The 20,868-nt window shown below is 36.6% G+C and overlaps 5 protein-coding genes across 7 annotated transcripts; 3 read left to right on the top strand and 2 right to left on the bottom strand.

Moving 5' to 3' along the window:
* The first annotated feature begins 39 nt into the window (after window positions 1–39).
* On the top strand, window positions 40–5,849 carry LOC141905567 (integrator complex subunit 14-like). 3 transcript variants are annotated; one of them, XM_074794478.1, is made up of 10 exons: window positions 40–207; window positions 659–895; window positions 1,400–1,570; window positions 2,461–2,876; window positions 4,019–4,158; window positions 4,240–4,357; window positions 4,602–4,681; window positions 4,838–5,007; window positions 5,312–5,377; window positions 5,487–5,849. In XM_074794478.1, exons 2-10 carry the CDS (start codon window positions 737–739, stop codon window positions 5,709–5,711), a joined length of 1,545 nt encoding a protein of 514 aa, XP_074650579.1. In that variant the 5' UTR covers window positions 40–207; window positions 659–736; the 3' UTR covers window positions 5,712–5,849. The 3 variants fall into 3 exon arrangements, with proteins under 3 accessions (XP_074650579.1, XP_074650578.1, XP_074650580.1); XM_074794477.1 differs by lacking the exon at window positions 40–207 and adding an exon at window positions 246–382; XM_074794479.1 differs by lacking the exon at window positions 40–207 and adding an exon at window positions 499–525.
* Window positions 5,850–6,273: 424 nt separating this feature from the next.
* Window positions 6,274–8,891, top strand: LOC141905121 (bcl-2-like protein 2). The gene is made up of 2 exons (XM_074793890.1): window positions 6,274–7,175; window positions 7,676–8,891. Exons 1-2 carry the CDS (start codon window positions 6,468–6,470, stop codon window positions 7,790–7,792), a joined length of 825 nt encoding a protein of 274 aa, XP_074649991.1. The 5' UTR covers window positions 6,274–6,467; the 3' UTR covers window positions 7,793–8,891.
* A 3,634-nt stretch (window positions 8,892–12,525) lies between these two features.
* On the bottom strand, window positions 12,526–14,265 carry LOC141905697 (uncharacterized). Its single transcript, XM_074794673.1, has 3 exons — window positions 14,154–14,265; window positions 13,408–13,575; window positions 12,526–13,167 (listed from the first exon to the last, which is right to left on the bottom strand). The coding sequence occupies exons 1-3, from the start codon at window positions 14,215–14,217 to the stop codon at window positions 12,806–12,808; spliced, it is 594 nt and encodes a 197-aa protein (XP_074650774.1). The 5' UTR covers window positions 14,218–14,265; the 3' UTR covers window positions 12,526–12,805.
* LOC141905699 (uncharacterized) lies at window positions 14,234–16,364 on the top strand. The gene is made up of 3 exons (XM_074794674.1): window positions 14,234–14,385; window positions 15,000–15,299; window positions 15,775–16,364. The coding sequence occupies exons 2-3, from the start codon at window positions 15,017–15,019 to the stop codon at window positions 16,011–16,013; spliced, it is 522 nt and encodes a 173-aa protein (XP_074650775.1). The 5' UTR covers window positions 14,234–14,385; window positions 15,000–15,016; the 3' UTR covers window positions 16,014–16,364.
* A 1,341-nt stretch (window positions 16,365–17,705) lies between these two features.
* On the bottom strand, window positions 17,706–20,618 carry LOC141906339 (uncharacterized). The gene is made up of 5 exons (XM_074795586.1): window positions 20,502–20,618; window positions 20,002–20,351; window positions 19,482–19,686; window positions 18,894–19,106; window positions 17,706–18,508 (listed from the first exon to the last, which is right to left on the bottom strand). Exons 1-5 carry the CDS (start codon window positions 20,616–20,618, stop codon window positions 17,762–17,764), a joined length of 1,632 nt encoding a protein of 543 aa, XP_074651687.1. The 3' UTR covers window positions 17,706–17,761.
* Window positions 20,619–20,868: the final 250 nt, after the last annotated feature.

Below are 20,868 nucleotides of genomic sequence, written 5' to 3'. Positions count from 1 at the left end.
CAAATCCGGATTTTAGTGTTTCGTTTAGTTATCTTTCGATCGAAAATCTATCTTTCAGCAATCATTCGATGCTTTAAGAACAGCTTTAAAAGTGGAAGTCATAATTTACTAAGCGAGCTTGTTGATTGTACCATCCAATGTTATTTACATACCTCAAACTAGTTGAAATAGCGGATAATTCAAGCAGATTCAAATCAACGCTAACCGGTGCTGCCATCTATATTCAAGCATAATTGTTACAGCGGGGACGGAACAATTTCGTTAAATTTTCTGAATTTCGTTCTTTCCTGCATTTTATTAAAATTAAACCTCATATTCACTTATTGCGAATACTGCAGACTAACTTTATAGATGATTAAGTTAATTGTTAAGTTAGGAACAGGTAACATTTTAGTGTTTACTCGTGCTTGTTGCTAAATCGAACATTTCTCAGCAGCCGGCCCAAACGCGCCAAAATCAATTAAAATTCAAATTAATTAATTATTCTCTGGCATCTTCAGGCATCAACCCTCCAATCATCTCGACGTATACGACACTTTTACTCTTAACCCTTACTCAGACACATGTTTATTTAAGAAGTTATTTCTTAATAGCTTTACCAGAATAATCCTGTATTTTCAATATTTCAATTCCAGTTTAGTTTCAATTCTGCTTCCAGCTTAAACTGATGGCTCCAGTGATGATAGCCTGTTGCAGTGTTTAATACATTACAAGTTAAAGATTATATAGTGCAACAATGCCGACTGTTATTCTACTGGACGTATCGTTGTCAATGTCGAGGAAAGTATCGTCGGACACCGGTGAAAACTTACAGAGACAACATTACGCCATTCATGGAATCAACACATTCCTCGATTATCTGAGTATTTCAAACAAGTTAGAATTTGTCTCATTGGTAAGTATAGAAAACTTCAAAATTATAGAGAGTTATCCTAATACTAAACGATGTGCTGGGGTCTCCTACTAGCAACATCTGACTCTAAATAGAGTAGAACAAAGACCACACTCAAACGTGGTGAACGGATAATAAGATAAAATCCCACTATTTACAGATTAAAAGAATTTAAAAACCAGAATTTATTTATTAAATCTAAAATATTTAAAAGACACGACGTTTCGATCTCACACCTGACGATGATCTCTAGGTTGAGATCGAAACGTCGTGTCTTTTAAATATTTTAGAATTAATAAATAAATTCTGGTTTTTAAATTCTTTTAATCTGTAAATAGTGGGATTTTATCTAAATAGAGGTTAATTCCTGCTTCTGAGTAAACTCAACATTATGTGCGCTTTTTGGTTTTTAGACACTGTGTTTGGGAATGACAGTTAAATACTAAACTACCAAAAAGTGTTGATTGTAGAAAGAATATCTGATGCGATTGTATTTTGTTTTGACAGGTTGTATTTTCTTCGTTGTGGGAACAAGTAGTCGGTTTCACGAGAGATTATGAAAGCATCAAAACTGCCCTCAATAAATTAGAAGAATACGATAAAACTGCGATAGTTCCTGCGCTAGGGGGCGTTACTGGATTGATCTTAGATGAATGGGGCAGTGCTACGGCTTGTCAGGTGAGACAGACTTCTAATCTTGAGGCCTTTTTATGAACACTCGATTAGTATATTCGAGTATGCAAAACGTTTTTATGAGAATGGATTATGTCATAATCCGTCATTTTTATGAACATTGGTTTTCATAATCGATTAACATACTCAGCATACTCGCTCGGCGAGCAAGTATGCCGATTATCTAATCCAACCGATATGGTGTTCTCGGTAGAAGTCGCTGCTGAGTAGGCCATAATTGAATAATTTCTACCTGGCGTTTTTATCAACCATCATACCCGGTTATGCTAATTGACACTATCGGCTATATAATCTAAATAGCTAATCTATTTCGATTTTGCTGGTTCATAAAAAGGCCTCTGATAACAAGATTTGTATGTTTTGACATTCTAATGATCCATAAGATAACAAACAGTAATACTGTTCAACTACGGTCATCATCGCTTAAGTTCACGATAGGTAAAACACAATATCCGTGTTGACGCGATGAGGAGAGAATCCCACAATGATAATAAAAAGTCCGAAAATGAAACTTTGAGATAGTAGTTTATTCAACGTTTTGACTATATCCTAATAGTCATCTTCAGGAATAATGAAGATGACTATTAGGATATAGTCGAAACGTTGAATAAACTACTATCTCAAAGTTTCATTTTCGGACTTTTTATTATCATTGTGGGATTCTCTCCTCATCGCTTAAGTTGTCTCTATTTTTTAGTCTAAATTTGTATTTCCAATTCAAATTACTAATTCGTCATTTGGATAAAGTCAGTTGCCCAAATTATGGTCAAAACTATGAAAACTTTGACGAGTTTGACTATTGAAGAATTTATTGGCGATTGTCTATGTTTTGTCAACCCAAAGTTACCAGATAGATTTTTTCTTAACTATTTCAGGTGATATTGATAACTGATGGAAATCCCGGAACCGGACAGGGTTCTCTACAGCAAACGCTGCATGATTATAGTAAACAAACGCAAACAGCTGTCCATACTGAAAACGTGCGAGTACAGTTCCGAAAAACATCCGATTTTCCCCTTCCCATGCCATTTATCTGTAAACTAAATATAGTGTGTATAGCCGGACAGAATGATTCCGGTTTAACGGATGCTTTACCATTGTATGAGAAACTGATCGATATAAATGGCTACGGAGGCGAGGTGCATCTACCCGATGCCATCTCGATGAAAAACATTCATTCGATGTTTCATAAACTCGGAGAGAAATATTATTCGCCGTCTTACGGTACGTTGAAATGTGGACATCTCGGATCGAAGATACAGATATTTCCACCGCCGGAAGAATTCAAGAAGTTAGTATCGAGACCTACACACAGTAATAGGCCTAATATCTATCACAGTTAAACTAGCTTACTCCCGATCAGTAAGGACCTATGAAAATAATCCGGTTTATGAGAATATTAGTTAGTTAATCGTTGGTGGTAAGCTTTTGTAATCAGATGGGTTTGTGAAAATATCTGATCGGGAAACTAAACCACAGACAGGTTACTGAGTAACATTAATGTATAGTTGGACTGTAGATGATGATCTTTGTATAAGATCAAAATTCAGATTAAACTGATCCGAATGAACCAGGTTTCACTGTAATATGTGAACAATTTTTGTCCCATATTTTCTTCCGGATGTGAAAAACTTGTTTACATCGAAATAATCAGGATCAAGTATTTTTGCTCTATTTGAGACGAATATCATGAGATCTCAGTATAACGTTCACTATGTCACGCTGCATCGCAAACTTCAACTCGTGGATTTGCGTGGGAGTTTTTGTTTTTTAATTTTTGAGATATCTCTAGATAAATCGTACCACTTTAGACTTGTGCGATGTTGCAATATGACCGAAAAATAACCACATCTAACGTATTCAATCATTATCTTTATTTAATTGTATACGTCAAAAGTCCCAAGACTTGAACCTTGAATTGCTTATCATAGCTGGTGTAATGTCAAAAGTTCAGACAAATGAATGATATTTGCTGATATGCTTAGTTAGTATAATATGATATCAACATGGCACAATTTTATGTTTAACAATATCCTCAGTGTTGACAATATTAATATTTATAAATAAGGTAAATATTGGTAGTAAAATAGTTTGTTTCCTCAATAGTAATTTACTGATATATTCATGATATAAAATCCTACCATAAGAATGATAGAAAAGAGTCTGAAAAGTTTCCTTGAGCTATGGTTTATTATTCAAAATTTCGACCTTATCCTAAATGTCATCTTCAGAATGAGAAATACTTTATTCAAAAAAGTAATTCAGTATTCTTGGAGATGACTATTTAGGATTTAGTCGAAACATTGAATAAATTGTTAGCTCAAGAAAACTTTTCATACTCTTTCCTTTTCATTCTTAGTATCGGATTTTATGTAATCGATACAACATTGTCAGGATGTTTCATTAATGGTTATCGATATATTTCTATTTCAGAGAGCGAGATTTTGAATATATCTGTAGGAGTATTTCTACTGATGTCGAGATATTCGGTTTCCTAGACATCGCTGATATAGCAAGTCCGCCAGTCATATCTCGCCATCTTATTCTTCCCGTATCTCCTACCGCTGCTAAAGGTAATAACGTAGCCATCCTAGATATACTGATAAATATTTGGAAATTATTTCATTTCTTTATGAAATATCGTTCACTGTTAGGAAAGAATGGTTCGGAAAATGAGGAGGAAGAAAAGGATGACGGAAAAACACCCTCCTTTACAGTGCTCTTACACGGTAGCTTGAAAGTGGAAGGAATGGTCGCGCTGGTTACTTTAGGGTATGTTTCAATCGACATGTCGAATAAGGATTGATAATGTATTGAATACCGTAATGGGTCATTCATTTATTACTAGGGTGGAGGGGTCAGTGCAATTACGTACTATAATGCTTAGTGTATATGAAAAAATGGCCGATTTTGCGTACAGAGGGGGAGGGGGTTTGAAAAATTCAAATTTTATGCGTACGTAATAAATTAATGATCCCTAATCAAATATCGTATTTGGTATATTATCTCGTTATAGCAAAGACTGGTACGGTGTAATGTTTGCGTGGGCAGATAGCAAGAAAAAATCTAATTTGATGTTGTCTATGTTTGAGCCAGGTAATTTGATGCACCAGTAGTCTTTATAATAATAGACGTTTAATCGGAGAAAAACGCTAAAAATAGATATAACTGCATGAATGATACTGTGATGATATGTAATGATATACGCTAAGAAAAAGATTGTATTTTTTTCTATTATCATTTAATCATTAGGAAGTGACGTAATACCATGGCTCGGTAATCTGAGGCATCTCGCTCCAATATCTGATTTCTCTGATCCACCGTATGGCGAGGAAGATAATACTACGCCTTTCCCCGTCAGACAAGATCGCAGAAGTTATGCTCAGAACTCAACTGTTTGGATAAGAGCAGCGGGTTTACAGGTACACATACTTATAGATTAGGCTAAAAAGAACGATACCTCATTTCTCCTAATCGGGCGGGTCACTTTTGTAAACTGCAATAAAATTTGTAATCAGTTCATTTCTATAACTGCCGGGTCTGTTATTATCAGCTCGATCATTATTTTTTTTAAAGTAACGTACAGAGTATATAGGCGGCCAGGCGGGTGAAAACATATTTAAGCTCAGCAGAAATGAGAAAGAAGGAATTATTTATTTAAGCCTTATAAATGCGATCGAATGATTTCAATATTTTGACCTTTATTTTAATTTTTTGTACTTCTAGGCTGATGTTCAAAAGATATTGCGACACGCCAGAAAATTACCAGAAAAACAACAACATTTCTATCGCGTATGTAACATGCTATTTGTATTAATGAATGCAAGAAACGCTATTCATATCTTGTATGTCTTTGAATATTAATCAGGTCCGATGTATGACTATGAATATATATTTGTAGGAATTGAATCGTTTGAGAAGGATGGCATTGTCGCTTGGATTTGTAGAACTCTTAGACGCAATGTCAGCTATGTTGGAAAGAGAATGCACTTTGTTACCAGGGACTGCTCATCCGGATGCAGCGTTACAGTTAACTCACGCCGCTAATGCAGTTCGCAGCGACACTGCCAAAGACATTACACAAAATATTTTACCCTTGAGGACTAATTTCTCAACTGATGACTGAATTGAACTCGTGTCTCAGATGAATGTTTCTGGTACAATGTTGTTAAATGTGTAATTAAAGTGTTTGATGCAGTTGAAGACCATGGATTCTTATGAAAAGGTTTTACATATTATAAAGAAAGAAAAATCATTCTGAAAAATAAACGTCGATAAAAAAACTTTTCGTTTGATTGATTTATTTTTGATGAAATGGGAAAATCGAATTGATCCCAATTTAGTGGAAGTTCTCCTTTCAAAAATCCCATGTTTACAATCTACATCGATCCCACCACGGGTTTACGTTATTGCATCAAAATAGGAACGTGACCGACGGGTATTAGGTTATTTGGGTATAACACACTTTGGCTGGGTTTTCTAGTTTTTTTTCTAAAGAAAGAACCGAAATAGATAGGGAACGGGAAGTCAATATTTGAGTACCACAATTACAAGGCAGTATACTGCCTTTGTTATATCGATTTTCCGAATTTCCCCGAATGGCGAATCGACTGACTAATCGTCATCGGGTATCTCCGGCCCGTAACATATTCGCTGATTTCAACCAATCACAGTTCGTGTCGCCCTGGCAGCCATTACACTGGGGATAGAGACAGCCGCAGCGTCGATACGAAATACCGAGGGTACCGCAAATTATGGAACCATAGCCCTTTCAATTAACTGTTTCTATCAACATCGTTTTGTCAGTTGGACGGTACTTCTTTTTAGGTTTATTTTCACGTTCGCTGTTCGTCGTTTACAGGATTAAAAACCGTTTAAAATCATGAATGAAATCAGTAATATTAGGTATGTGGCGTTAGATGTGTTGAAAAATGGCTTGATGGGGTCGTCGACTACATGTGCGCCCTTTTCAGCTACTCATACGCCGTGTAATCATGGAAGTTCGAGCCCGGCTTTAAACAATAATAAGAAATCGATGCCAAATGGATATACAAAAACTGAAACAAATCCCGGTTATAGTAAATTAAATGGCTACAACAACATAGGGGCGACGAGTGGATGTAAAACAGTGCTGGGGGGAGTGGAACATCAGTCGACTCAAACGACCGAAGAACCTTTATCTAAAGATGATTTTGTCGCGCGAGAATTGGCGATGGATATTGTGCATTACGTCAGTGGAATCCCACCGAAAAGCGGGGGCACCGGGCGCCATTCGAAATACGCGAAAACGCTACGAAGAACTGTGGAGGAAATTACGCGACGTCACGATATTCTATTCGTGAATATGATCGACCGATTTCAAATAAATACGGAGACGGGCGAGGAATCTTTCACCGCGATCGCCGATGAAATGCTTAGCGATGGACAAGTGAATTGGGGTCGAATTGTGACTGTTTACGCGTTAGGCGCTCATTTCGCTAGGTACAGCGCTGAAAATGGTATGCCGCAATATGTCGGCGAAATTGGACATTTTTTGGGAGAATATGCAAACCGTAAACTGTTACGATGGATTTCGGAAAATGGGGGCTGGGTAAGTGAAGCAAAAACAAATTGACCTCAGTTCTGGGTGGTTAAGATTTCTATTGAGAGTTAACCTTTTGAAAATGCGCCAACTCAATGAGTTAACAGTATAAAAACTGTTTGAATGGACGTTGGGTGCTAGAAGACAGTTTAGCTAGCACTGTATTCTAGAAGGGTCTTAAAATGGGCAGCTGAACTAAAAACATTGCCTTTCAAACTATTTTACACAATATCGAAGGATTTCCGAGAAAGTCTCCTTTTCCTGGAGTTAAATCAGAGAAGATAGAAACTAAAATGGATCGAGTTTAACAATGATGTTGAGCGACCCATCTGTGCTGGTCGTATATTAGATGGGTTTAAGAGTTACGGCACGTCCATTCAAGTTATTTCAAAAAGATGTTATTTAAGCTTTAACAATGAAGTTGTATCGATGATATTCTTTCAATTTCCGGTCGAAGGCCTTTCTCGTTTTAAGAATTCCGTCAAAGATTTGTTATTTCTATTTTACAGGAAGCATTTTACGAGTTCTTCCCGGATAAATCAAGCGTCGAAGATAAAATCTGGAACGGACTGTGGGTGGCGGTTGCCGGTTTAGGCGCGCTGGCAGCGCTAGCAGCAGCGCGATAAAATTCTACTAATCACGGTGCTCGGCAAAACAACCCTGAAAAAATTGAAAAAAAAAACTGAAAATATTGATGAATTCATTGTGTACACTACATCATCTCATTCATACGTATTCATAAACGTTGAATTTGCGATCGAGACGTCAATGAGCGTTTTTATGTCTAAGGTAAAAATTATCACCATGGTTTTATTAAAGAAGAGCTATTTATCGAATCCAATTTGACAGTTCAAAGTGACTTTTAGCGTCTGCGTCATAAAATTGAAAGTATGTCTATTATTATTGAGTTGATTTGATCATTTGACGACATCTGAAATTGAAAATACGATAAGAATCTAAGACAGTTTTTGTTGAGGCCTAGGATTTGGAAATATTCATTTTTGTGTTGATTCGAAGTTGGAAATATTATTATTCATTCAGAATTCATAAGGTGAAACATATATAGGGGGTGGAAGCTTGAAAAGCAATAATACATTTATGATTAATTAATTGCTTATGAAGGTGGACCTATTTCATTTATAGGTCTATGTTTATATGCATGATGCTGCCCTGTATTGCGGAGTCTTGCTTGTAACTGCTATTATATTGCGTAATATAATACAGATTATACAACATTATTCCACTTGGTACACAGGCTGTTTATTAGTAAAAATACCTGCCTGACAGGTATAATAATACCGTGAGACAAAGTGAATTATTAATAATTGTTATGAAAAGTCGAATAATGTGCCATATTAGAATCTAACGGAGGGAACCCTGATAGGGGAACCTGAAACTGTTCAGATATCTAAAATGACACGCGCGTCAAATGAAATAAGGAGTTAATGTTTCTCATGATAAAATAGTTTTCTAAAAGATGGATTTTCGGGTACATGTTCGGTTCATGTACGAGTTTCGTGAATATTTAAAGAGTATATATAATATACAGACTATACACGTATACGATATATATTATTATGATTATTATTATTGTCTGCTAGGAATTTTACCTATGTCCCTTAAAAAAGTCACTCATCACCGCTCTCTCGACTAGCAGTATCTCTCTTGTTGTTGATGCTTACTTTAAACTGTCTGTTTACTGGTTACTGGTAAATAGGAAGATAGTGGTAGATATATATATATATATATATATATATATATATATATATATATATATATATATATATACATATATATGATGAGAAATGATGTATACCTTTACAGGAAGAAAAGAGTTCTTCTTCATTTATTTTGCTCGCTCAAATTCGACAGTTGCGTTTAATTGAAAACAAGTAATTTTTTTGCGCAGGTCGACAGCCTTGATTTCATCCGACATTCGTGTAGATATTTCGCCCGAGTTTTTAGATTTATATCATCGATATTATAATAATATTATTGTCTGTGATTTTTGTATGAGAGAAACGTTAGTCGTAATTGTATCTGAATGTGTAATTTCATAATTATAAATTTTTTTTTTTTTCGGAACATAAGATGTTGTTGTGTTGTAATTCGGTAAATGGTTCTACATTGTATTCAAACCATTGTTTAGAAATTAAAAAATTTCTTTTTAGTTTCTCCTCGAATTGTGGAATTTTGACCTTGTAACTTGTTGTTCGTTGTCTATGTTCTCTCTTTCTCTCGCTCGTTTAATGCTTCTAAGTATAGTTTGCAATAACGGCTGTTTTCAACACCACTAAAAGTGTATATGTGGAATTTCTTTGTGCGGCGCCCGTATTTACAAAGAAGAGTCGCGAGCGTATTTTCATTATTTCTTTCCAAATAGTCACTAAATTACGATGAAATATCGCGATTAGTTTTCACCGGTCATCGTCGTCGTGCTCTATTTACTTGCATTTCAAAGCTACCATATCTGCTGAACCATGCGCGTGTTGTGAAACGCTATTTCTAAAATAGATTTCTGTAAATAATGGATATTAAAAACTTGTTCACCTTTTTTTTTTTAAGCCAATCAATTATTTATATGAGAAATGGAGCATTTTGCGATTGTTTGCGAGTATATAAATGAGATGCCGGTTGATGTAATAATGATGGTTTGATATGTAAACCGTGATAGCGATTATGATGAGTTTGCGGTGAACGTATTTCACATCTAGTTCAAACTCGGAGCGTAATTCACGGATTTATTGACGAATCACTCGTAATACATGTATGGCCTTTTATTTTATTCGAGTCCTTTATTGATACTGATACCGCAATATTCACAGTGTTCAAATATCAATATTGTTATAACGTAGAATTTTATCTGGTTCGGGATTTCCCCGGGTTTGATTCCCCAGACATCAAACTATCGCATTCATATTGATATAATGATAACGACATCGTGGAATGCATCATTAAAAGCATTATTGGCAGTTATATTATAACTTGAGTCCGCGCTGTAATAAGTTAAGGTCAATTGTAGCTTGTCTACACTTAGCTGAAGGTTTTCAACTTGGTCAGTTGCCAGGGATTGTTTCATTGTGGATAGTGTATACTGAGTTAAACCTTGTGTAACAAGTCAAATCGGTAATTCTAGGAATTTGGAATGTTTGTAATATTATACAAGCTCAACCTATATATGGCTTGGCCGTTATAATGCTTTAGTTTTTCTCACAACATCCTGGTTGTTCGGTTGTTGTTGTTCCCCGATATTCCCATGATTGTAATTCTATCTTCAGCGTGGTATGTGCTGTGTCTGTGACTGAGTAATAATCACGCGTTGATCCGGTCGATCGGTCGGTCGTTACAGACATTTTTTACAAAGGCAGCAAAACACTTATGAAACTGAAAAAAAGACAATTAACGCTTTTTGCAGAATGAGGAAATAAATCATGTTAACCGAAAATGATTCGCTGCATGAGCGTGTGACGGAGGAAATTTGGTGACGTAAACGTGTCCCAAATGATGTATATAGATCTGTGTAATTTATAATGTTCTAGTCACATGAGTTCTACGATTATCCTATAGCAGCCCTAGATTTTACGAGCGAACATCGGAAAAATCCCTAGGTTCCGTCAGAGACATCCCGCCTATCTGATCCATCGTGAAAATCTGGTGGGTAGAACGTTTATTTGGCCATCCACTCATAAAGAAATGAACCTAGGGAACGTACACGGCATTGAAAGGGCATCTGTTTTTATGCGTCATTTAATGTATATTAATCTTTGAAGGGATTATTGGTGAATTTGTAATTTGTATATATATATATATATATATATATAGATTCTTTTTAACAAGTCGACACAAAAGACAAACTATACCAATCTGAAACCATGGAGTCGGTCGTCCGTGTGATCAAGTGAAATTTAACACCTAGAGAATTCCCGAAGACTGAGTAATGTTTGTCTGAATGAATAAGTTATGAGCCACCATATTAGAAAAATACGCAAATTCCTTTCCGCCATAAACAACTAATCCTGCATAAATATTTAGACTACGATAGAGCTGAATCTACCGACAAACAAACTCGTCAGTGTATTTCGAATAAATTCAGTCTTATCTTGTGTATTTATGTTTTCGGTAATTTGCAATATCCCCTGGGCGCATTAAGCCCTCGGACCCTGCTAGAACTACATCTATCTGTCAGTGATTGTTTAAAAATTCTCAATAGCATTGTGCAGCTAGATGCTTGTATCACACTTGTATTCACTAAATGGTTTTTAGAATGATATTGAAATAGTTCTCACAAATTGTATTTAGGTATATTTGGACTTCGACAAACCAGAATTTCGACTATTATTGTTTTGAGTTTATTTTTAAGAGGGACACCCAGCACTGGCTAGTTGAGGTTATGCTTATGCAAAATTGCTTTATGGCCCCGGAAGTCTTTTATTATTTCCAGATATTGACTATAGAAATTTTTGCTATGTTCTGTCACAAGACGATCACTTTTGTATTTAAATGGGTAGATAAATTGCTAGCTGGTGTTGTTTGTTGTAATTTCACTGTCACATGTCCCAATGAGAGAAAAATTATTCAAATGCAAAATTATTATAAATGTTTGTACATGTATGTATTTAATTTGACTTGTAATAATCTTAAATATAACAGAATAAAAATTTGAATAACTATTTAATAGATTTTGTTAATATTCGGTAACATCTGGTTGGAAAATGAGCAGTTTAATTTATTCTGAATGAAGAACACAGGAAATGAACAAAAAGGTTTACGAGTCCATTTCAGGGCTGCCTTCATCTGAGGAATTGAGGTCTAGGGGGCGCTGATTATGTTAATGCAAGTGTTCGGTGATAATTTAGAAAAATATCAGTTTCCTATGTTAGTTCTTATTTTTCCCGTTATCATTATTCATAGGGGCAGCACTAGACGGTCGAGATTGATATTTTTACTACATAACGGGCTAACGTTGTTTCAGATCGCCAATTCCATCGATGTTAATGCTTTATCTAATAAATCATTCTTTCAGTTGATAAAGACTTCAATATCCACAGAAATGTCGAGAATTCTCAATATGTTACAGGCGATCTTTGCGAATTTGGTTAAAACGATAAGATTTTGTATGCTACGGTGATCGGGTTGACACTAAATAATGATTGAGATTCAGGGACTGATATCCTCGCATTGGTACATAAAATTACCGAAGAACTTTTTCGCTTTAAATTTAATCTGATTTTGATACGTTTACAAACGTTAGACTTTTCAGACTGACTAACCACGTTTGCAGAAGACAGACATATTATACAATGTACATAGGAACTAAGATAACCGACGCGTTAGTAACGTTTGATTTTAGTCTACTGAATTTATTATTAGAAAATGCGTATAATGCACTTAACAAAACGTTTCTATAAGAAATAAAAGAAAAAAACAAGATACATTCATATCTCGAATACACAATGTGGAGATATATCTAACGCGTGTGATTCTAGCAAGATCTTTGATTATATATTCCCTTCCAACAATAGCAAACCACTCGGGTGCTATAAATCAATGCTCTCTTTTTCCATGCACCCCCAATCCATGCTCTATCCCAGAGTATCCTGACAAAGGGAAAAAGATTCAGGCGCGTGTTCGCGAGAATTCTAGCTCATATAATACTTCAAGTGTTCATCATATATAATCGGTTTGGTAAGTTGTCGACCTGGTGCTGATGTCGGAGTAGCCGTTCTACTACTAGTGTTCGACCCGGTTGGAACTGGTTTCATTGTCGGATGACCGCACATAAATTTATATTTCAACCAGTCTTCTTCGTTGATCATTAATCTCGAATCACTGGGTATCCCTATATTCACCATCTCTCGTGTCCATACGTGATTCTGAGGACTATAGAATCCCGATCCAGACCAGTTACGATTCCACGCGTCACCAGCTGACATGGCCTGGATCGCGCCCGGCACCTTAGTGACAGAACGGGACGGGTTACGAGTCGCCATGGCTGAAACGTCTACAAAACAATATCATCCCATTTGAAACAATTTTGGTTTGGTTATTTTGTTAATCGTTTTGTCAAGTGATTATGAGGTTTTGTGAATGAACCCAGTATGCAACATTCCAAATGTCCCCAGTAATTTTCTATCAGCCATATATCGTTCTTCGTTCAAGAGTTCTTGGAAGGATATAATTTGCAACTGTATCCCGATCTACTTCTTCGGAAATGGTTTTTATATTAGGATAATGTATTCACCTTGTGGTAATGTGGCTGGATTAAGAGTTTCGTCCAATGTTGTATAGCGTCTTAATTCTCTCGTATAGAAAGCTGGACCGCGCCATAAATGTGACATACCATCACGTGACGTCTTGTACGGTGATGGACTATCTTTATTTTGTTTTCCCGCCATAAAATGCGTGACGCCTGTAACAAACTCTCAATATATTCATCCAGTAAAAGATTGATATCAGGCCCGTATTTAGGGGGGGGGGGTTCGGGAGTTCGAACGAACCCCGAAGTTCCACCAATATGCCGACCTTATGGAAATCTGTGAGAATCGATTTCATCATTGGTAAAACTTTCTCATTCCTTTTCATTCAAAATATACAAATGCTTCCAAAGTTAGTTTATTTTGAATTGAGTTGAAAGAGAAGCAACATTTTCACCTCGAATATATATGCGAGAAGAAATTGCATCTCGGTTTCCAAAAGTTTTCTGTGCGAGCACTCTCAGGACCCGACATCAGTGTGGGCACCTTACAAAAAGTTTCATGACTTTCATGAAAATCGAAATTCCTGTGTATTGTCGGGTCGGAGAAAAATCATTTTTTCTTCAATAGAAATGATAAAAATAAGCTTTTTGAAAGAAAAATATCTTTTTGCAGTCTTTAAACGTTTCTCTTTCAGTACTTAGATCTCAAATTCATTCCGTATTCATACTTTTTCTAACATGAGACAAATTTTCTCAAAAGTCCTTATTGATAACAATAACAATTCACTAACCATATCCATCATCCAGTACTTGTACATATCTTGGTTCCGCCATGTTGGTTGTCAATGTAAACATTGGGACATTTTTCACCAGTGCTCGATTTTATTCCAGCAATATACACCACCCAGTACTGGAATGGCGGTTGCCATGCTACACTAGACAGGAAGTCAACAGAAGACTTTCAGTGACAGTTTACATTCTGCCTTCGCTTGGAGGTTTATTATTACTTTCATATATTTGCTGGTAGGTCTCTATGGAGTGAAATGAATTGTCAACAATTGATACATGGCAGAGTTTACTAAATTTTGTTTAATTAATGTATCTTACCAATGGAAGAATTCGGCAATTTTTTATATCTATATATGTATATATACACACATGTATGCAATCGGTGTAAAAGAAACGGCGAAAATCCGTGTAAATCTATTTGCATTGATGCCTAATTTGGCACAAATATACCGCATATTTCTCTTTGTAGCTAATTAAAAAACCAGTATAGGCCTAAGTTTATCTAGTTCTGACGTAAATAAGTACTGAAATGGAGTCATCGTGATAAATGTCAAGATATTGATAAATTTATACAAATTTAGATTTAACGGTATATACCAGTTATCTGAATCAGACAGTACCGTTATCTCTATGCTTTTTTCAAATATTGAAAGTCATTCGCTGATGCAACGTTTTCACGTAATATACGAGGGCCAACACACGTACCGGCCTAGGGTCCGTTAACAGCAGAAACAGGACAATTTTCTATTTGTAATTCATTACGAAATAGAATAAAAAGGTTTTTTTTTCGCAGAATCTATCAATTATTCAAGTTATTGATCGTGGATTTTGTAATGATCTTATTGCAGCACGGTTGGCCGAGGAGATGGCTCGATATTGTTACAGTCAATACAGTTTGGACAAACGATTCAGTGGCCCAAAAATAATAACGCCCACTCACAACTACCTGTCCGGGGACTGGAAATCGTTTTGTTACGAGGGGGCCGCGAATTACGTGCCATCGGAACGTCGCTGGATTCAATACAGAAACTACAAACATTTACCGAACGAAGCTCGACGAGATGCGATAGATTTCCAAAAAGAAGACGATTGGGTGTCTTTCCAGAGAAGGAGAGATGCATCCCGTGGTAGTCAATTAAATCCAGCAGGTACAGTATCCTAGAGGATGCGCCCTTCATAATTACAGGATCTATAATTTGGCCCGAATAAACTCCTCTCGTACTGGTGACCTCTGACCAGGCCGAGATTTAATTATCGATATGTAAATTGTATATATCAGTTTACAATTCAGTGACTGCAGGCCCCGCCCGTGCCGAGGGGGTTCGGGGTAGCGAACGAACCCCTAAAATTTGCAAAGTGCCCTTCAAAGGGTCAGTACCAACAAGACTTCATATTTTTTTGGAAAAGTATCCATTTTGAAATGATTCATTCGGGTACCCGGGCACATGTTTAAGACCTGCCCCTTTTCACCGTGAAAAGTGCCACTTTTTCTTGAAATAGAACTGCCTCTCAAAAAAGATCGGCACGATCGCCTGTTTTTAAACAGCACCAAAGATAATCGACTGCCTTCAGACTTCTTTCTAAGAACTTCTGGTGTAATCAGGAGTTTGTCTCGTTTTGCAGGAATTGGTCATTCTGGACTTCCCGAACTGAAATTATTCGGTTACACGAGAAATCCATCGGTTTATCCAATGCACACACAATACGAGCCACCAGCCAGATTCCCGCAGTGGGACGGACCGGGATATTACGGATATTATCACGAGAATTTAGATTTACACGATAGCGGCCGATACAGAGATTTACCAGCTATTAGAAGATATCCCGGATATCCTATTGTCAGCAAAATGACCGGGAATTAAAAACAAAAGAAAACATTGTTTTCTAAGAAATAAAACTGTGAGTAAGCGTCATTCATTGTCAAAACTTACAGGGTTTTTGATAGATTTTTAACTAGAATACATGAAAACAAAGTTTTTGGTTCTAGCACCCGACGGGACCCCGTCTATCTGTTTAAACGTTTCTAATTCTATTAAGAAGGATTCTTCTTATTTCGCAAAGGAAATCAACCTGTATTCAAAAACCAGGTTGTTTTCACCACCAGTGGTATAAAAATAAAACATGTGTTTGTATAGAAGACCATTGGTTTATTGTTTAATTGGCTTACAACTATGTTTATTGTATAATATGTCTATGATTTAGTGTTATTTGTGTGTTGAAAATATATATATGAATATTCTTTTTTCGTCAGAAAAATAAAATACTTCTCCTTTTGCTCATATCGAATCCTCAACTGTTTCCATCTCGACTCATTCTCAGTCAAAGAAATATTCAAAATGTTCTTGAATTCCTTCCTCTTTTTCCGTCCTTTTTTTATAGAAAAAATACGAGAATACGAGAAACGAATATCAGCCTAAAAATTGAACATTTATTCGGTAACGTGTATAAAGGAAATCGTTTATTGAATCGATCACAAATGCTTTTCGAAATGGAATATATACCGGGAATACATGTATAAATGTGTATCACAGATCTGAAAACCAGCTTCAAATAAATATATTTTATAGTAAATGCAATCACGAACTCAATCAATTGATAATGATAATGATACAATGTACAAACGTAGTCTTGTTTTCCCATTTCGCCCCTTCCAAATTCGCCTCAGCTCTGCTTGAAATACTTGTAAATCGTTATAGCAATTTATTTTAATATAGCACAATCACGTTACATTGGGGACAAAATGGGAACAAATAAGATCGATAAACCAAATATTACGGTACATGCAGTAGAAATATATATATATATATATATATATATATGTATTTGAGGATAAATTGAGTAGATTTTTTGGCTCAAAATGGTACATAAAAAATAACATACAAATACAAGAATCAGTCTTGAATGAAAGATGAATAAAAACTAAATATGAATTTTTTTTTTGTGCAGGAAAATGCATTTCGTTTATCACAGATATTGAAAGTTACATGCGTAACATCACAAAGAGATTATTTTCAGATCGAACGAATTTGAAAAAAAAAAAATTTAATGATATGAACCGAGTGCAAAAACAAGCATTTCAATACAAGCATCTCAACTCACGAATATGAAAATCCAAAAATATCTACATCAATTAGGCCCACATATTGAACATTTTTACATAGAAAAAATATTCACACGTTAAATAAATAAATAAATAAGTAAAGTCTTAAAGATTGCACTGAAGTTTTTGAATACAAATAGAATGACTATAATATGAAATACGAAACACAATGAAAATTCAGGCTAAATCCCTCTACCATTAATGATACCTTCATGGGATATATTGAAAATTCTGTAATCTTTGATGACATTCATATTCCAGAAATGAGATACAATTAAACTTGCGCAAGTCAGAATATCAGAAGGAATGTACCAGTTAAGGTTCTCCGTTCCATTCTATAGAGAGCTTAGATATCTTTTACACTAAGTAGGTTGAATCTGAATTGAACAAGTCGAAGTTTCATCAGATGTCCCTTATCCGATTTACTCTGCAACTCAACACATATCTTGACTGTTTTACCGTAAAACGTAGAATGTTTGAGCAATATTTCAATATTCGTCATTAATCACTTCATACAACTGTTTCTCGTACGATACGTCGAGAATCTTTATTATCCGGTAATAAAGCCGTTATATCCGAGGAATTAGAAGCGATTAGAGCTAAGTTTTCATTCGTGCTACGATCTGAAGACGCGGGAGAAGAAGACGTGTCGTCGAAGAGACTTTGAGTCGGTTTAATCGGTGAAGCGTCGATCGACTGATAATAATGATAGCGTTTAGACGGCGTACTCGATGCGGCATTCATTTCTTCTCCAGACGCGGTCGGAGATAATTCCATTACGGTTTCAACAGCCGATGTATTTGCCATGACGTCTGCGCGGGGTACGGTGCAGACCGCTTCGCTGTCCCTCCACTGAGCGATAGTACTGCGTTTACCGGTAACGACCTCTCGTTCGGCGTTGATGCGAGCTAGAAGCGGGATCGCGAAACTCGCGTTCAACGGGCAACCCGAGTCATGTAACAGTGAATACTCCTGATTCAGAATCACGACCGGCAACAGACGAAAATCTCGATCGTTAAATCGACGTCGATGGCTGCACGTACGACAGTTATTAGTGCTGCCACCTATAATCTCGTCGGTATTGACGCTCGATGAACTGGATATCGGCGATAATGACGACAGGTTTTGAAGTTGCGTGTTATTGTTGTTTTCGTCGTCGGTCGCGCTCGACAGCGCCGCGTTGAAATCTACGACCGTAACTCGTTGATTCGAATTCCTCCAATCGACCCAGATACGAACGTGATACCGAATTGCAACCTGTGCGAAAATAGAACAACGATGAAAAGCATGAAAATATTCGAAATAGAAAACTAAGAATTTCTAATGTCCTTTAAACATTCACTACCACCGTATTACCAGTCACTAATATGAGTTATCTCAATAGAGCTATTGCAGTCAGCCATCGCTCAAAACCGACCAAAGAGCATCGAGAATGAAGCAGAGTCAGGAACTATGCTATTCCTGCGTGCCAGAATTCAGTGAATATGAAGAATCAGCTCATAGCCGGCAGCGAATCTGTTCTATGTAGGTCTATATGTATGGAATAGTTTGCCGATAGGTACATAGGGGGAGCTGGCCAATTTTCAACCACCTCACCTCATGGATGTGTACGTAGTTAATGAATGCCTCTTATTACACTTACCGAACACCAAACTAAATAGATGAGCAATAAAAAACAAGTGAGACCGATCAAACCAATAGCTTCCCAGTTACCACCCTCGATGCTGGAGTAATGTAAGGCACCCGTTATACACAGCCAAGCGCTAACAACAGCTAGAGGAGTGAGCAATACAAAACACACCGTATCAGCTATCAGATTCTTACGATCCTGAGAAGTTGTTGGGTATCGCAACCACTGAAATATATAAAACAACCAGCGATATTCACAATAGATTTCAATAATAGGGAACTGCTACACCAGCTATATTTCATTTCTAATCAACTGTTAACTAAATTTTTTGGCGCGCATGAATCCATACACCATCACAGGACCCACCAAAAATACATTCAACTCATTTTCAGTGATTAAGGTATAGGCCTATTGTTCATTGATAATTTATCAATTAGTTTCAGAAAAATTGTTTTCGATTTTAACTGAAATGTAGAAGAAATTGAAGACCAAGTACGGCAACTACCAGCAAACTTGGCAGACACTTGCATGTGCGAATCCTCAATTGCCACAGTTGCATTAAAGATTTCCAAATTAACAAGGACTTCCTTCAGTACTTACATCATAGAACGGTCGTGTATATCTTCTAGTAGTATAAACATGATTACAGATTTCACATTTATTTGAGTTTGAAGATCCGAGCCAAGTCTCTATACAGCTACGATGTATTAAACCCATCGTTCCGCTACATTTACACGGTGAAAACAGATCTTCTTTACTGTTCCCTTCGTGACAAATTCGACAGAACGGACCGTCACTTAACGCGCTGATAAATTGTTGGAATAAATAAGAACAAAGACATTTCAAATTGGGTACAACAGCAATCAAGGATGTGGCCTTCCTGCTATTTGGCGCTAGCGATACTAGGATTAGGTTTTTAATTTGATATTGATATTATTTACCTATAGCCTACATAAAAGCATGTTTAAAATATTATCTTTTATCAGGATTTCTCATAAAATGCAGCTTTAGCCAGCTTCCTGTAATTTGGCTCTATAGTTACTAGGTTTAATAGGGTTCAAGTAATGTTATATAGGGATACAACATAAACTGCAGTCACTCCTCAAATTGTAAAACATACCTAAGATTACTGAGTAATCTATGTAGATGATGTTCACTTCTTTGACTTCCAGAACTCGATGAACTACGCGTACGTAATTTCTCCGAGCTCCTCTGCTTTCGTTCGATGTCACATGGTTTCTCTAGTTTATCCGGTGTGATTGATTTCGGACTGATGTTTCTCAATTGGATATCCTCCGAACTGGATATCGCACCCGCGTCGTTGTTTGTTACTTGTTCAGCGGTTTGAGTTGAGGCGTCGTTACTCGTGCAGATCTCTTGCACTGCCACCTGTTCATCGGCAACTTCTACGCATTCCAGCTTCGTTTTCTTAGAAACATCACTATGCGAACTTCTTACTTCATGTTTCTCCTGTAAAATATCATAGGGCCTTCAGCTCAAAAATCCAGTAATTTCACATTCAGGATAATGATCAACATGATGGAATAAAATGTTGTCCCCAAGACAAAATCTTTTTGAGAATGGACACAGGTTGTGAAAGATTGATGTTGGTAAACTTACCACATGACATGCGCTTAATTCTGCATCACTGTATTGCTGTAAACCTTCACAAATATCATTACTGGTACTGGTTGATTTATCTATCGGGATAGACGAGTTTGAATTAGCCGCCGCCATCATGACGTCTCCACCCACACACAGCTGATCGCAAACGACACACTGAAATCGACGGAATGCAGCGACAGCGCCAGTCAGTCACTCAAACACACATCAGTCACATGCGACCAATTGATTAGCCTAATTATCAACCTCCTGACCTCTCAGCCTCGTGTGAGACCGTGTGTAACGGTTGTTTTTGAGTTGTTTTGACTGATCAGCTGTCAAATCAGTTCACACTAAATTCCGGACGGTGGACTTGACCATGGAT

Source organism: Tubulanus polymorphus, chromosome 5, assembly GCF_964204645.1.
Source record: "Tubulanus polymorphus chromosome 5, tnTubPoly1.2, whole genome shotgun sequence".
Lineage (NCBI taxonomy): Eukaryota > Metazoa > Nemertea > Palaeonemertea > Tubulaniformes > Tubulanidae > Tubulanus > Tubulanus polymorphus.
This window is presented reverse-complemented; position numbering and strand designations above follow the sequence as displayed.

Bases quoted from the DNA above. Each gene is read 5' to 3' on its own strand.
- LOC141905567 (XM_074794478.1), top strand. From the start codon at position 737: ATGCCGACTGTTATTCTACTGGACGTATCGTTGTCAATGTCGAGGAAA. The intron at 896-1,399 runs GTAAGTATAGAA...TTGTTTTGACAG, and splicing joins AGTTAGAATTTGTCTCATTG to GTTGTATTTTCTTCGTTGTG. The intron at 1,571-2,460 runs GTGAGACAGACT...TAACTATTTCAG, and splicing joins GCAGTGCTACGGCTTGTCAG to GTGATATTGATAACTGATGG.
- LOC141905121 (XM_074793890.1), top strand. From the start codon at position 6,468: ATGAATGAAATCAGTAATATTAGGTATGTGGCGTTAGATGTGTTGAAA. The intron at 7,176-7,675 runs GTAAGTGAAGCA...TCTATTTTACAG, and splicing joins TTTCGGAAAATGGGGGCTGG to GAAGCATTTTACGAGTTCTT.
- LOC141905697 (XM_074794673.1), bottom strand. From the start codon at position 14,217: ATGTTTACATTGACAACCAACATGGCGGAACCAAGATATGTACAAGTA. The intron at 13,576-14,153 runs GTTAGTGAATTG...AGTTTGTTACAG, and splicing joins AGTACTGGATGATGGATATG to GCGTCACGCATTTTATGGCG. The intron at 13,168-13,407 runs GTGAATACATTA...ATTGTTTTGTAG, and splicing joins TCCAGCCACATTACCACAAG to ACGTTTCAGCCATGGCGACT.
- LOC141905699 (XM_074794674.1), top strand. From the start codon at position 15,017: ATGGCTCGATATTGTTACAGTCAATACAGTTTGGACAAACGATTCAGT. The intron at 15,300-15,774 runs GTACAGTATCCT...CTCGTTTTGCAG, and splicing joins TAGTCAATTAAATCCAGCAG to GAATTGGTCATTCTGGACTT.
- LOC141906339 (XM_074795586.1), bottom strand. From the start codon at position 20,618: ATGGCGGCGGCTAATTCAAACTCGTCTATCCCGATAGATAAATCAACC. The intron at 20,352-20,501 runs GTAAGTTTACCA...GATATTTTACAG, and splicing joins AATTAAGCGCATGTCATGTG to GAGAAACATGAAGTAAGAAG. The intron at 19,107-19,481 runs GTAAGTACTGAA...TATATATTTCAG, and splicing joins ATACACGACCGTTCTATGAT to TGGTTGCGATACCCAACAAC.